This window comes from Chlorocebus sabaeus, chromosome 20, assembly GCF_047675955.1.
Source record: "Chlorocebus sabaeus isolate Y175 chromosome 20, mChlSab1.0.hap1, whole genome shotgun sequence".
In the NCBI taxonomy this organism is placed as follows: Eukaryota; Metazoa; Chordata; class Mammalia; order Primates; family Cercopithecidae; genus Chlorocebus; species Chlorocebus sabaeus.
This window is the reverse complement of record NC_132923.1, coordinates 117,283,755-117,296,553: the sequence shown is the minus strand read 5'-3', so window position 1 is coordinate 117,296,553 and position 12,799 is coordinate 117,283,755. Positions and strand designations below refer to the sequence as shown.

Genomic DNA, 12,799 nt, shown 5'->3' with positions numbered 1-12,799 from the left:
ATTGAGACTCTGTCTCTAAATAAATAAATTAATTAAAAATTAGCTGGATGTGGTGGCACACACCTGTAGTCCCAGCTACCTGGGAGGCTGAGGCAGGTAGATTGCTTGAGCTCAGGAGTTTGAGATCATAGTCAGCTATGACCACACCACTGCACACTAGCCTGGGTGATGGAGCCAGACCTTGTCTCAAAACAAACAAGTAAACAAACACCAAAGTGCAATCCAATTGTTCTGTAAGTACAGAAATAGAGAAGCAACACGGCTTTTTAAATCTTGCTGCAGATTGGAAACCAGTAGTTCCCAGATGGGTATGTGGACCAGGCTCGGAGAAACACTGCTCTGGACAAAACAAGAGGTGCAAATGCCCCCCTCCCCCAGCCTCTATCCCATCCTCTGCTTTATTTTTCTCCTTGTCACAGATTATTGTTTATCATTTGTCTCCTCCTCTAACACGGAGGTTCAGTGAGGGCAGGCACCCCAGTGCCTCATTCACAGCAGTGTGGCAGGGCCCAGGACAGCACCAGTTACAGATCTGGTGCTCAATAAAGATTTGAATGAATGAATGAATGAATCCATGAATAAATGTCTGTCTCTATCAGGAAAACCAGTTTACAGGCTTTGACATCAGGTTCAAATCTCAGCTTAGCCACTTTTGGGCTATGTGACTTGAACCAAATCATGTAACTTCTCCAAGCCTAAAAGAGGATGATGCTGACCTTACAGGGTCTTTATGAGGATTAAGTCACATGGGAAAAATCCCAGCACGGTGAATGCACAGTGGGAGTTCATGCACCCCACTGGCCTGCCTGACCCCCTGCCTCCCCCTTGTGGCTCTTCCTTCCTTCCTTCCTTCCTTCTTTCCCTCTTTCCTTCCTTTCCTTCCTTCCTTCCCTTCCTCCCTCCCTCCTTCCTCCCTCTCTCCTCCCTCCTCCTCCCTCTCTCCTCCCTCCTCCTCCCTCTCTCCTCCCTCCCTCCTTCCCTCCTTTCTTTCCTTCCTCCCTCCCTCCTCCCTCCCTCCTTCTTCTTTTCTTTCTTTCCTTTTCTTTTCTTTCTTCTTTTTTTTTTCTTTGACAGAGTCTCACTCTTACCCAGGCTACAGTGCAGTGGTGCAATCTTGGCTCGCTGCAACTTCCACCTCAAAGGTTCAAGCGATCCTTCTGCCTCAGCCTCCCAAGTAGCTGGGACTACAGGCATGCACCACCACGCCTAGATAATTTTTGTATTTTTAGTAGTGACGGGGTTTTGCCATGTTTGCCAGGCCGGTCCCGAACTCCTGACCTCAGGTGATCCACCTGCCTCGGCCTCCCAAAGTGCTGGGATTACAGGCATGAACCACCATGCCCAGCCAGCTCTTTCTTATGGTCTGAGTTCCCTCACGCACCGGGAAGCCGCACACTCAGTTCATTGCTGGGAAATGTGCCCAGCTGGGACAGCTTCGACCAGCTCTGCTACTCTTTTGCTGAGCGACACAGGACAGACAGCTTCCTCTCTCTGGGCTCCAATTTCTAACCAGAGTGCTTTCAGTGGTTTTCCATTTGGGCTTCCATGTCAGAGTTTGTCTGAATTCAGGGTTCCAGGCTGATAAGAGTTTGAAAACCCTTGTAGTACCAAGCTCTCTGAGTTCCCCTCCGGCTCTGAGGTTAAAAGACTCCATAGCACAGAATTCTGACTTTGCTTCTTTTGTTTCCAGGACAATGATAATCTGGCAGAAGAATTTAAAACTTCAGTAAGCTGACAGTTTGTGGTGAATAGCAAGGATGGCTCAGATACCCCTCCAATATTAGGGATATTTCAGGTGCTTTTGTTGTTGGCAAGGCTGTTGCTGAAAAGGCCCTTAGAGATCAACATGATTTCCCTTGGAAAACGAGGAAACAGGGTCAGAGACAGGATGAGGCTTGCCCAAGGTCACACAGCCAATCAGAATAAGCCTGGGACCAGAACGCAGAGCTGCTGGTCCCTGGGGTCTTTCTCTCTGCTGTCTGCGATAACAACGTGCACAGTGATCATATGCGGGTTATCATTGCTCCCACAGTGCCAAATGGTTGTGGACCCAGGGATAACCATGAGCTCAACAGCTTTCTCTGGGGGCCGGCCATTCAGAGCGCCTTCTCTGCCGGGCAGAGTCTGGGGCTGCTTTTCGAGCCTTGGTGCGGCTGCCTGCAGGGCTGGGACCCCTTGTGGCCAGCGGTGGTAATAGCAGCATTCCTAAGCCACAGTCAGGATCCACCGACAGCTGTCAGAAAACCTAAAAAGGGAGCTGCCTGTGACCTTGAACTGCGACTCATAGTTTGAACCCCAGAAAATAGTCCTGAGCACGGACAAACCAAGCTAGCAACACATTTACCCATCTCTGAAGCTGGGCTGGCAGCTGCCTAGCTGGGCCTCTCCCCCTTTCCTCCTTAGACCACTGCCACGCCCAGATGTACCCTTAGATTTTAAAGATTTGCTCTCTGGCGTGGCCGCTGACCTGGAGATAAGCTATGTGGCAGGCTCTCAGTAATGCATGGTGTTAGCTAAGGGTGGTTGGCAAGAACCACCTTAGACCAGGGGTGTCCAATCTTTTGGCTTCCGTGGGCCACACTGGAAGAAGAATTGTCTTGAGCCACACATAAAATACACTAACACTAGGTGGGCACCGTGGCTCACGCCTGTAATCCCAGCACTTTGGGAGGCCGAGGTGGGTGGATCACCTGAGGTCAGGAGTTTGAGACCAGCCTGGCCAACATGGCGAAACCCTGTCTCTACAAAAAACACAAAAATTAGCCAGGTGTGGTGGTGGACGCTTGTAATCCCAGCTACTCAGGAGGCTGAGGCAGGGGAATCGCTTGAACCCAGGAGGCGGAGATTGCAGTGAGCCAAGATGGCGCTACTGTACTCCAACCTGGGCGACAGAGACAGACTCCATCTCAAAAATAAACAAACAAGCAAACGAATAAATAAAAATATACTAACACTAACAATAGTCGATGAGATAAAAAATAATAAAAAAAAAAAGAATTGCAAAAAAACCTCAGAATGTTTTAAGAAAGTTTAGTAATTTGTGTTGAGCTGCATTCAAAGCCATCCTGGGTGGCATGTGGCCAGCAGGCCACTGGTTGGACAAGCTTGCCTTAGACCCACCCAACGTAGATGTGGATAGGCAGTCAGAGCCCATTACCACCTGACTGTTCCTAGAATGGGATGGTGCAGGAGGGGACACCTATTTAGGTTAGGAAAAAGACAATACTGGCTGCTGTCATAGCTGCTGGAAAGGAAAAAAAAAAAAAAAGTCAAAATCCAGTTTGGTTCAAAACCTTATACTACTAGAAGAATTCAGCCTTCCAGGTAAACTATGGAAAATCCTCACTCAGGTACCACTTTTTAATTTTTCTTTTTTGAGACAGGGTCTCCCTCTGTAGCCCAGGCTGGAGTGCTGTGGCACAATCTGCAGGCTCCATCTCACAGGCTCAAGTGATTCTCCTGCCTCTGCCTCCCAAGTAGCTGGGACTACAGGTGTCTGTCATCACACCTGGCTGATTTTTTAAATTTTAGTAGAGATGAGGTCTTGCTATGTTGCCCAGGCTGGTCTCAAACTGCTGGACTCAGGTAATCCTCCCGCCTTAGCCTCCTAAAGTGCTGGGATTTACAGGAGTGAGCTACCGCATCTGGCCCAGGTACCACTTGTAGTGTTAAGCAAGTCCCTTCCACAGGGACAGAAAATCCTTCAGATCATCATGTGGATTCAGTGCAGAATGTCCCCAGTTTTCAAGACCAACAAAATAAACTAGGATTTAAACATTTCAATAATAATGGACATGAGAAGACCTCACTGCAGGGACAATGAGTGTTTGCTGAAACTTGTTTGGGATTTATTCCTACTGCTACCGTCAGCTTTTTTTCTTGTGAATTTTCAAGGCATTAAGAGAGCCCTATATAGCTTTAGAAATATTCAGACTTTTTATGTAAAAGAGGGCAGGGATTAACTTCAAGTTCAGGAGTCAAGTCATAGACATGTAGAACATTTATGCTTGCATTTCTCATTTTTAAACAGTTCTCGCTAAGTTATTAATATCCTATTTTTACTGTGAGAGCTGAAGGCCTTTCATCCTATTATAACTTTGGCATTAAGGCAGTTCCAAACCTGCAGCAGTTGCAAAAGCTTCATCAGTCATGTCTTTACCCCTCAGCTCTTAGAACTTATTGTCATTCACACGTGCCGTGAAAAAAATGTCTCTTTCCAACACTTTCTTTGCTTCTACCTCTTATTGCTATTTTTAACACAGGAGCCCAGCTGATCCCTTTACATTGTAAGTCATAGGCATGAGATGTCTTTTTGGGGTGATGGACATGTTCTAAAATTGGGTTTGGTGATGATTGCACAGCTCTGTATATTTCCTAAAAGTCATTAAATTGTGCATTTAAAATGGGTGGGTCTTGTGGTACATACATTACACTGCAGTAAAGTCAGATCATGTCACCTTTGTGCTTAAAAACCTCCCAGGGGACCCATCTCTCATGGAGTCAAAGTTGAAGTCATTGCAATGATCTCGAAGCCCTGCCTGACCTTCCCTTCATTCTCTGCTCCAGCCACACTGGCCTTGCTGTTCCCTCTTTGAAATGCTTTGGATGTTTGTCCCCTCCAGATTTCATGCTGAAATGTGATGTGGGGCCTGGTGGGAGGTGTTTGGGTCATGGGGGTGGATCCTTCATAAATGGCTTGGTGCCCTCCTCTTGGTGATGAGTGAGATCTCACTCTATCAGTTCGCAAAAGATCTGACTATTTACAGAGTCTGGCAACTGGGTGCGGTGGCTCACACCTGTATTCCCAGCACTTTGGGAGGCCAAGGTGGGTGGATTGCTTGAGGCCAGCAGTTTGAGACCAGGCTGGCCAACATGGCAAAACCCAGTCTCTATTAAAAACACAAAAATTATCCCAGGGTGGTGGCACATGCCTGTAATCCCAGCTTCTTGGGAGGCTGAGGCAGGAGAATCACTTGAACCTGGGAGAAGGAGGTTGCAGTGAGCCGAGATCGCACCACTGTACTCCAGCCTGGGCAACAAGAGCGAGACTCCATCTCAAAAATATATAGCCCCTCGAAGTCTGCCTGGGTACACGCCACATACAGGCTTAGGTGCCCTCCCAGCCTTCTTGGTTGTATTAGTCCATTTTCACACTGCTAGAAAGACCTAGCTGAGACTGGGTAATTTATGAAGAAAAGAGGTTTAATTGACTCACGTTCCGCAGGCATAACAGGAAGCATGACTGAGAGGCCTCAGGAAACTTACAATCATGGTGGAAGGTGAAGGGGAAGCAAGCTTGTCTTCCCATGGTGGAGCAGGAGAGAGAGTGAAGGGGAAGTGTGTCACACCTTTAAGCAACCAGATCTCGTGAGAACTCACTCACTATCACGAGAACAGCATGAGGAAATCTATCACTATAATCCAATTACCAATCACCTCCCACCAGGCCTCTCCTGGCATTAACACATGGGGATCACAACGCCATGTGAGATTTGGGTGGGGACCCATAGCCAAACCATATTACTGGTATAAGGGTAAACAATTCTACTCTAGGGGTTTGGGATAGCCTAGTTTTTTGGAGGCTATTGAAGGGAAGCCTATGATGGTACCGCCACATGCTGAACTATTCTGAATGCTTCTAGACAGTACCCCCAGTAAAGAAAAAAGAAAGTTCAAAGGTCAAAGACCCCCAGAATTTAGATAATTCAGTTTCTGTCTTGTGAATTGCTCTTGTCCTGTTTTCAGCAGCTCACACTGGACTCCTGAGATGGTGCTTTACCACTTGGTACCCCTAAAAGTCTGGAAATTATCTTAGCTTTAAAAATTAAAATTAAAATAAAAAAAAAAAAAACCAAGAGCTGAGAACGGACAGCTTCGTCACAGCAGCAAACTTCAGCTCACACTATAGCCTTGATCTCAAAAATTGTGTTTAAATTTTTTGTGAAACTAAACATTCTTAAAATGCACCAAGTGGGGCCAGCCCTTCCAAAGAGCCCTACAGAGAACCCTTTCAGACAGTGCAGGGCCTTTGCCAATGGGAATCAGGTGAAGGTCCCAGCTTCACCTTTGTCATTTCCCCCTTTCCACACGGTGAGCTTCCTTAAAGTGAGGCAAACCCTCGCAGAGCTTTCCCAGGGCCGGCTCCTTTAGCTGCCACTCAGAAATCTCATCAAACAGCTGGGAAGGCAGCACCGCTCACTCCCACATGCCTGTCATGCTGTCAATCATGAGATTCTTCTGGGCTGCAAAGACCAAAGAATCACAAGTTCAAGAAGCAAAAAAGAAGGATTTTCTCCCTCCTGGTGGGGGCTCGTGTGTGCAGCGAGTGATAAGGTAGGAAACCAAGGAGGAAGTTATCTCCTGACTGCAGGTCCAGAAAAGAGACCTTGAAGGAAACACTATGAACTGCAGTAACACAAATGAAATCCATTCCAAAGATACGCATGTGCGCATGATAGACACATAGAGAGAGGCCACAGAAGGCGGGGGTGGGGGGGACCAAGAAAGGAGAAAGGGCGGCTTTCACTGTACCCCCAAGCCCTGCAGTGGAATGAGGTTCACACTGGAAAGAATTGCTTAAAGGAGCCCCTTTGGACATATATCAGGATTTGGGATGAATTCTTTAAGGGAATGACTAAGCCTTCATCTCTCCTCTTTGATTCCCATCTCTTTTATTTGGTCATGCAAAGTGATGAGGCTATTACTAACATCCCGGCGGGGAGACCCTAAAAATTCATCTGCACTGCCTGACCTCCCCTCCTTCTCCCCTTCCCCCACCCCAGGGGGACTAAAGCTGGGTTTGTCTGAGAATAAAGCAACTGGTGGATACAATCCATGCAAGGGAAAGAAATCACATCAAATGTAATGTCTGCTGTCTGCTATCATGGAGATGAAAGAGCCAGCTGACCGAGTGACAGTCTGTTCCGCGTTTCAGCTGGTATCCAGCGCAGACATAATTTTCAGCCAAGTAAGAATTTGGGGACTCAAGGGTCAGGATGTTTAACTGTATCTTTGTGAGCACATTGATAAACTCTTTTGCTTTGGTTTTATCTTGCAAACATCATGGGCAGTAATGTTGGCCTAACTTCATAGCGGCAGGGAATGAAACCGGAGATTTTGCTGTAAGGGTTTTTTTTTTTAAAGCTCTGGAATTCTATTTCTTTTCTTTTCTTTTCTTTCTTTTTTTTTTTTTTTAAAGACAGAGTTTCACTCTTGTTGCCTAGGCTGGAGTGCAATGGTGTTATCTTGGCTCACCGCAACCTCCGCCTCCCGGATTCAAGCGATTCTCCTGCCCCAGCCTCCCAAGTAGCTGGGATTACAGGCATGCGCCACCATGTCCAGTTAATTTTGTATTTTTAGTAGAGACAAGGTTTCTCTATGTTGGTCAGGCTGGTCTTGAACTCTCGACCTCAGGTGAGCCGCCTGCTTTGGCCTCCCAAAGTGCTAGGATTACAGGCGTGAACCACTGGGCCCAGCCTGGAATTCTATTTTTTTTTAATTTATTTTATTTTTTATATTTTGAGACCGGGTCTTGCTCTGTTGCCTAGGCTAGAGTACAAGTGGTGTGATCATAGCTCACTGCAGCCTTAACCTCCCAGACTCAATCCATCCTCCTGCCTCAGCGTCCCAAGTAGTTGGGACTACAGGTGTGTGTCACCATGCCCCAATTTTTTTTTTTTAAATTTTTAATAGAGATGGGATCTCACTATGTTGCCCAGATGGGTTTCAAACTCCTGAGTTCAAGCAACCTGCCTGCCTCTGTCTCCCAAAGTGCTGGGATTCCGTCACACCTGGCTGGAATTCCATTTCTTAATCCTCGTCCTCCTCCTCCTCTTCTTTATCATCATCATCTCAGTTTATTTCAGGGTAGGCTCAGGACTAAGTGCTTCATACATCGATTAATTTCCTTTACACTTCCCAACAATCCTAGGAGGTAAGCATGACCACTTCCATTTAATGATGGGAAGCCTAGCCTCAGACATGCCAAGTCATTTGTCCAAGGTCACACAGTAAGTGACACGGTAGAATTTGGTTATGTCCACATTTTCCCTCCTACTCTCCTGTCCCACTTCCCTTTGCAATCAAATAAAACCTTGAACCAAAATATATGTCTTCTGACAACTGACACCTTTCAAAATTGTGTATGAAAGTCAGAACACACACGCCTGTGAAGGTGAACATTTCCGATTTTGTTGATTCACCAGCAGACACTAGACACACTAGCAGGCTAGAACTTGCTCAAAGATTAATATCCCGATGTACAGACCAGGCCAAGGGCATGTGGCCTTCTGCTTTGGTAATCTCTAGCACATGTGCCAAAGCAGAGGTGGGTGAACAGATACTGCTACGAAAAAGAACAGGGGCCATGTGAAACACAAGACACTTTCTAGTTTTGGATGGAGAGTTAGGCAATTGGCCCACATCCTGCTACGGGAACTCAATTTTCCCATCAGAAAGATGAGTTGGAGTTAACAATAGAACTTCGAGAAACATAGCTGCTGGTAAGCTGCAGGCAGTGAGCCAGTAGAGAACAAGAAGCTTCATTCCACGCGTACCACGCATGCCTCATTTTATTGCGTTTTGCTTTACTGCACTTCGCAGACGTTACTTGCTTTACAAATCGAAGGTTTGTGGCAGCCTCACTTCAACTAAGTCTGTCAGTGCTATTTTCCCACACTCTGTGATCATTGGCGCAGCACTTTAAATTTCCTACAAGAAGCTTTTCCTTTGCATTCACAATTTGGCTGTTTGATGCAAGAGGCCCGGTTTTTGGTTTGTCTCGCTTTCAACATGCCTTTCTTACTCAGCTTACTCAGTTCTAGCTTTTGGTTTAAAGTGAGAAATGTGTGATGTTTCCTTTCACTTGAACACTTAGAGGTCATTGTAGGGAGATTTATTTATTTGTTTTTCAGACAGGGTCTCGCTCTGTCACCCAGGCTGGAGTGCAACAGCGCAATCACAGCTCACTGCAGCCTTGACCTCCCAGGCTCAAGTGATTCTCCCACCTCAGCCTCCCAAGAAGCTGGGATTATAGACACACACCACCATGTTGGGCTAATTTTTTGCTTTTTTTTTTTTTTTCTTTTTGAGACAGAGTTTTGCTCGTTGCCCAGGCTGGAGTGCAATGGTGTGATCTCAGCTCATTGCAACCTCTGCCTCCCAGGTTCAAGTGATTCTCCTGCCTCAGCCTCCTGAGTAGCTGGGATGACAGGCATGCACCACCATGCCTGGCTAATTTTGTATTTTTAATAGAGACGGGGTTTCTCCATGTTGGTCAGGCTGGTCTTGAACTCCTGACCTCAGGTGATCCACCCACATCGGCCTCCAAAAGTGCTGGGATTACAGGCATGAGCCACTGTGCCTGGCCAATTTTTTGCTATTTTTTTGGTAGAGACAGGGTTTCACCATGTGTCCCAGGCTGGTCTCGCACTCCTTGGCTCAAGTAATCCTCCCACCTCTGCAACCCAAAGTGCTGGGATTACAGACACAAGCCACTGGGCCCAGCTATCCATCGTGTAGGGTTATTAACTGGCCTAACTTCAATATTGTTGTGTCTCAGGGAATAGGAAGGCTGGAGGAGAGGGAGAAAGGTGGGAACAGCCAGTTGGTGGGGCATCACAACACACACAACATTTACTAAGTTCACCGTCTTACATGGACAATGTTTGTGGTGCCCCCAAAACAATTACAATAGTAACATCAAAGATCACTGATCACCATTACAGATACAATAATAATGAAAAGGTTTGGCTAGGTGTGGTGGCTCACACCTGTAATCCCAGCACTTTGGGAGGCTGAGGCAGGTGGATCATGAGGTCAGGAGTTCGAGACCAGCCTGGCTAACATAGTGAAACCCTGTCTCTACTAAAAATACAAAGAATTAGCCAGGCATGGTGGCAGGTGCCTGTAAACCCAGCTACTCGGGAAGCTGAGGCAGGAGAATCGCTTGAACCTGGGAGGCAGAGGTTGCAGTGAGCTGAGACCATGCCATGGCACTCCAGCCTGGGTAACGGAGAGAGACTCCATCTCAACAAAAAAAGAAAAGAAAAGAAAAGAAAAGAAAAGGCTTGAAATATTGTGAGAATTACCAAATGTGTCACAGAGGTTTGAAGTGAGCACATGTCATAGTGAAAAGATTTGAAATATTGCAAGAATTATCAAAATGTGACACAGGGACATAGAAGGCCACATGTCTTCTATCAGTTAGCTATTGGCGTGTGGCAAACCATCCCAGAACTCAGAGGCTTAAAATAATCACTGATTATGTCCCACGAACCTACAAATTGGCCGGGCAGTTCTGCTAAAATCATCCAGGTATGGCTGATCCCACTGGGGGCACTCATGTGTCTGCAGCCAGCTGGCGGCTAGGCTGAGGCTGGCTGGGATGAGCTAGCTTTGCTAGGTGGGGTCTCTCATCCCCACAGGAGCTAACCTGGACCCATTCTTATGGTGAGGTTCGAGGAGAGAGTGGAATTCACGTGCAAGGCCTTCTGAGGCCTAGGTTTGAAAATGGTGTGATGTGATTTCCTATGCCTTCTATGGGCCAATGCAAGTTACAAGGCCAGCCCAGATTCAAGGGGTGGGGAAACAGACTACACTTCTTGACTGGAGCGGTTTCAAAGTCACATTGTAAAGTGTGTGGATACAGGCAGGGGTGGGCATTATGGCCATTTTTTTGCCATCAGTCTACCACAGATGTACACAATATGTCTGAAACACTGCAACATACTGACAGCTCACATGTAATGGGCAACGGGTTAAATCCCTGAAGACACTAATGCAGGATGAATCTTTCTTCAAATTTTTACCCAAGAAGAAGAGAAAGGAGTGGGAAAAACACTGGGAATGATGCCAGGCTGTTGGCAAGTGGCTGACTTTTGGGGATGTGATTTTGGCAGTCCTGGGCTAAGAAAGGATCCACATAAAGAACTAGAGGAGTGAGCCCAGGTAGAATCCTTTAGGCAAGATCAAGGTGGGCACGGTGGTGTGCACCTGTGGTCCCAGCTACTCAGGAGGTTGAGGCAGGAGGCTGGCTGGAGCCCAGGAGTTCAAGGCTGTAGTGAGCTATGGTTGTGCCACTGCACTCCCAGCCTGGATGACAGAGTGAGACTCTGTCTCTAAAAAAATATCAATAACAACAACAACAAAAAAAAAACCAAAAAAAACATGCTCCTTGAAGCTCAGAGATTAATTCTGGAAAATTCTCAGCCAATAAATTATCTCTCTCCCCTAGTCTCTTTTTCTTGGGCATTTCTATAAGCAAATGTCAAGCCTTAATTTCTTTCCTATTTTCCATCTCTTTATCTCTCCATGATGCATTGTGGTTAATTTCTTCAGGTCAATCTTCCAGTTCATTATTATTATTATTGAGACAGAGTCTCTCTCTGTCACCCAGACTGGAGTGCAGTGGTGTGATCTCAGCTCACTGCAACCTCTACCTCCCAGGTTCAAGTGACTCTTGTACCTCAGCCTCCCAAGTAGCTGGGATTACAGGCACATACCACCACATCCAACTAATTTTTGTATTTTTAGTATAAACAGGTTTCCACCATGTTGGCCAGGGTGGTCTCAAACTCCTGGCCTCAACTGATCCACCTGCCTTGGCCTCCCAAAGTGCTGGGATTACAGGTGTGAACCACCACACGCAGCCAGTTCATTATTTTTCTCTTTAGTTTTGTCTAAACCACTTTAATTTATCCAGTATTCATTGCAATGACTTTTTTTAATTTCTAGAAGTTACATTTGATTTATTCTCAGATCTCCCTATTCTTTTTTTTCAACGTCTTGTTCCTTCCACTTATTTTCAAAGTTTAAATTTATGTCTTTAAAAACTGTAACATATTTAGGGGGTGGGGAGGGCTTCTTCAGACCATTCTGCTGGGCACTAAGGGTCTAATTCTGATTTTGTTGTTTTTGTAACCTGTCTTCATGGTGGTTTTATAAGACTGGATTGAAAACAGCTGCTCATATATGGGAATCTGTGTGGCCTAGATTGAGAACCTACTTTCTCCAGAGCAGTTTCCTCCTTTAAAAAATCATTTAGGCCAGGCGCTGTGGCTCACGCCTGTAATTCCACCACTTTGGGCGGCTGAGGCAAGCGGATCACCTGAGGCCAGGAGTTTGGGACCAGCCTGGCTAACATGGTGAAACTCCGTCTCTACTAAAAATACACAAATTAGCCAGGTATTGTGGTGGGCACCTGTAATCCCAGTTACTCGGGAAACTCAGGGAGGAGAATTGCTTGAACCCAGGAGGTAGAGGTTGCAGTGAGCCCAGGTTGCGCCACTGCACTCCAGCCTGGGTAACAAGAGTAAAACTTCATCTCAAAAATAAATAAATAAATAAATAAATAAAATAAAATAAAATAAAAAGTATGGCCAGGTACAGTGGCTCATGCATGTAACCCCAGCACTTTTGGAGGCCAAGGTGGCAGGATCACTTGAGCCAGGAGCATGAGACCAGCCTGGGCAATGTAGGAAGGCCCCACCTCTACAAAAAGAATTTGAAAATTAGCCAGGCACACCTATAGTCCCAGCTACTTGAGGGTGCTGAGGTGGGATCACTTCAGCCCAGAGGGTGTCGAGGCTACAGAGGGTGCTGTTCATGTCACTGTACTCTGTCCTGGGTGACAGAATGAGACTCTGTCTTAAAACAAATTATTTATTTCTTTATTCATGTTAGAGACAGGGTCTCACTGTATAACCCAGGCTGGAGTACAGTGGCGCAATCATAGCTCACCACAGCCTTGAACTCCTGGGCTCAAGTGATCCTCCCACCTCAGCCTCCCAAGTTGCTGGGA

The 12,799-nt window shown here is 46.4% G+C and overlaps 1 protein-coding gene across 15 annotated transcripts in view; it reads right to left on the bottom strand.

Annotated features, from left to right (window-relative positions):
* The window catches only part of TMCO4 (transmembrane and coiled-coil domains 4), a 126,161-nt gene that overhangs the window by 20,104 nt on the left and 93,258 nt on the right, over positions 1 to 12,799 (bottom strand). The window contains exon 15 of one of the 15 annotated variants that reach the window (XM_037996508.2): positions 1,205 to 1,702. The exons of 13 other annotated variants lie outside the window; for them this stretch is intronic. In XM_037996508.2, the coding sequence (XP_037852436.2) occupies positions 1,641 to 1,702 (62 nt within the window). In that variant the 3' untranslated portion in view covers positions 1,205 to 1,640. Of the gene's footprint in view, positions 1 to 1,204; positions 1,703 to 5,812; positions 6,243 to 12,799 lie in introns of those variants that run through there. One more of the 15 variants, XM_037996547.2, reaches the window with a different exon arrangement.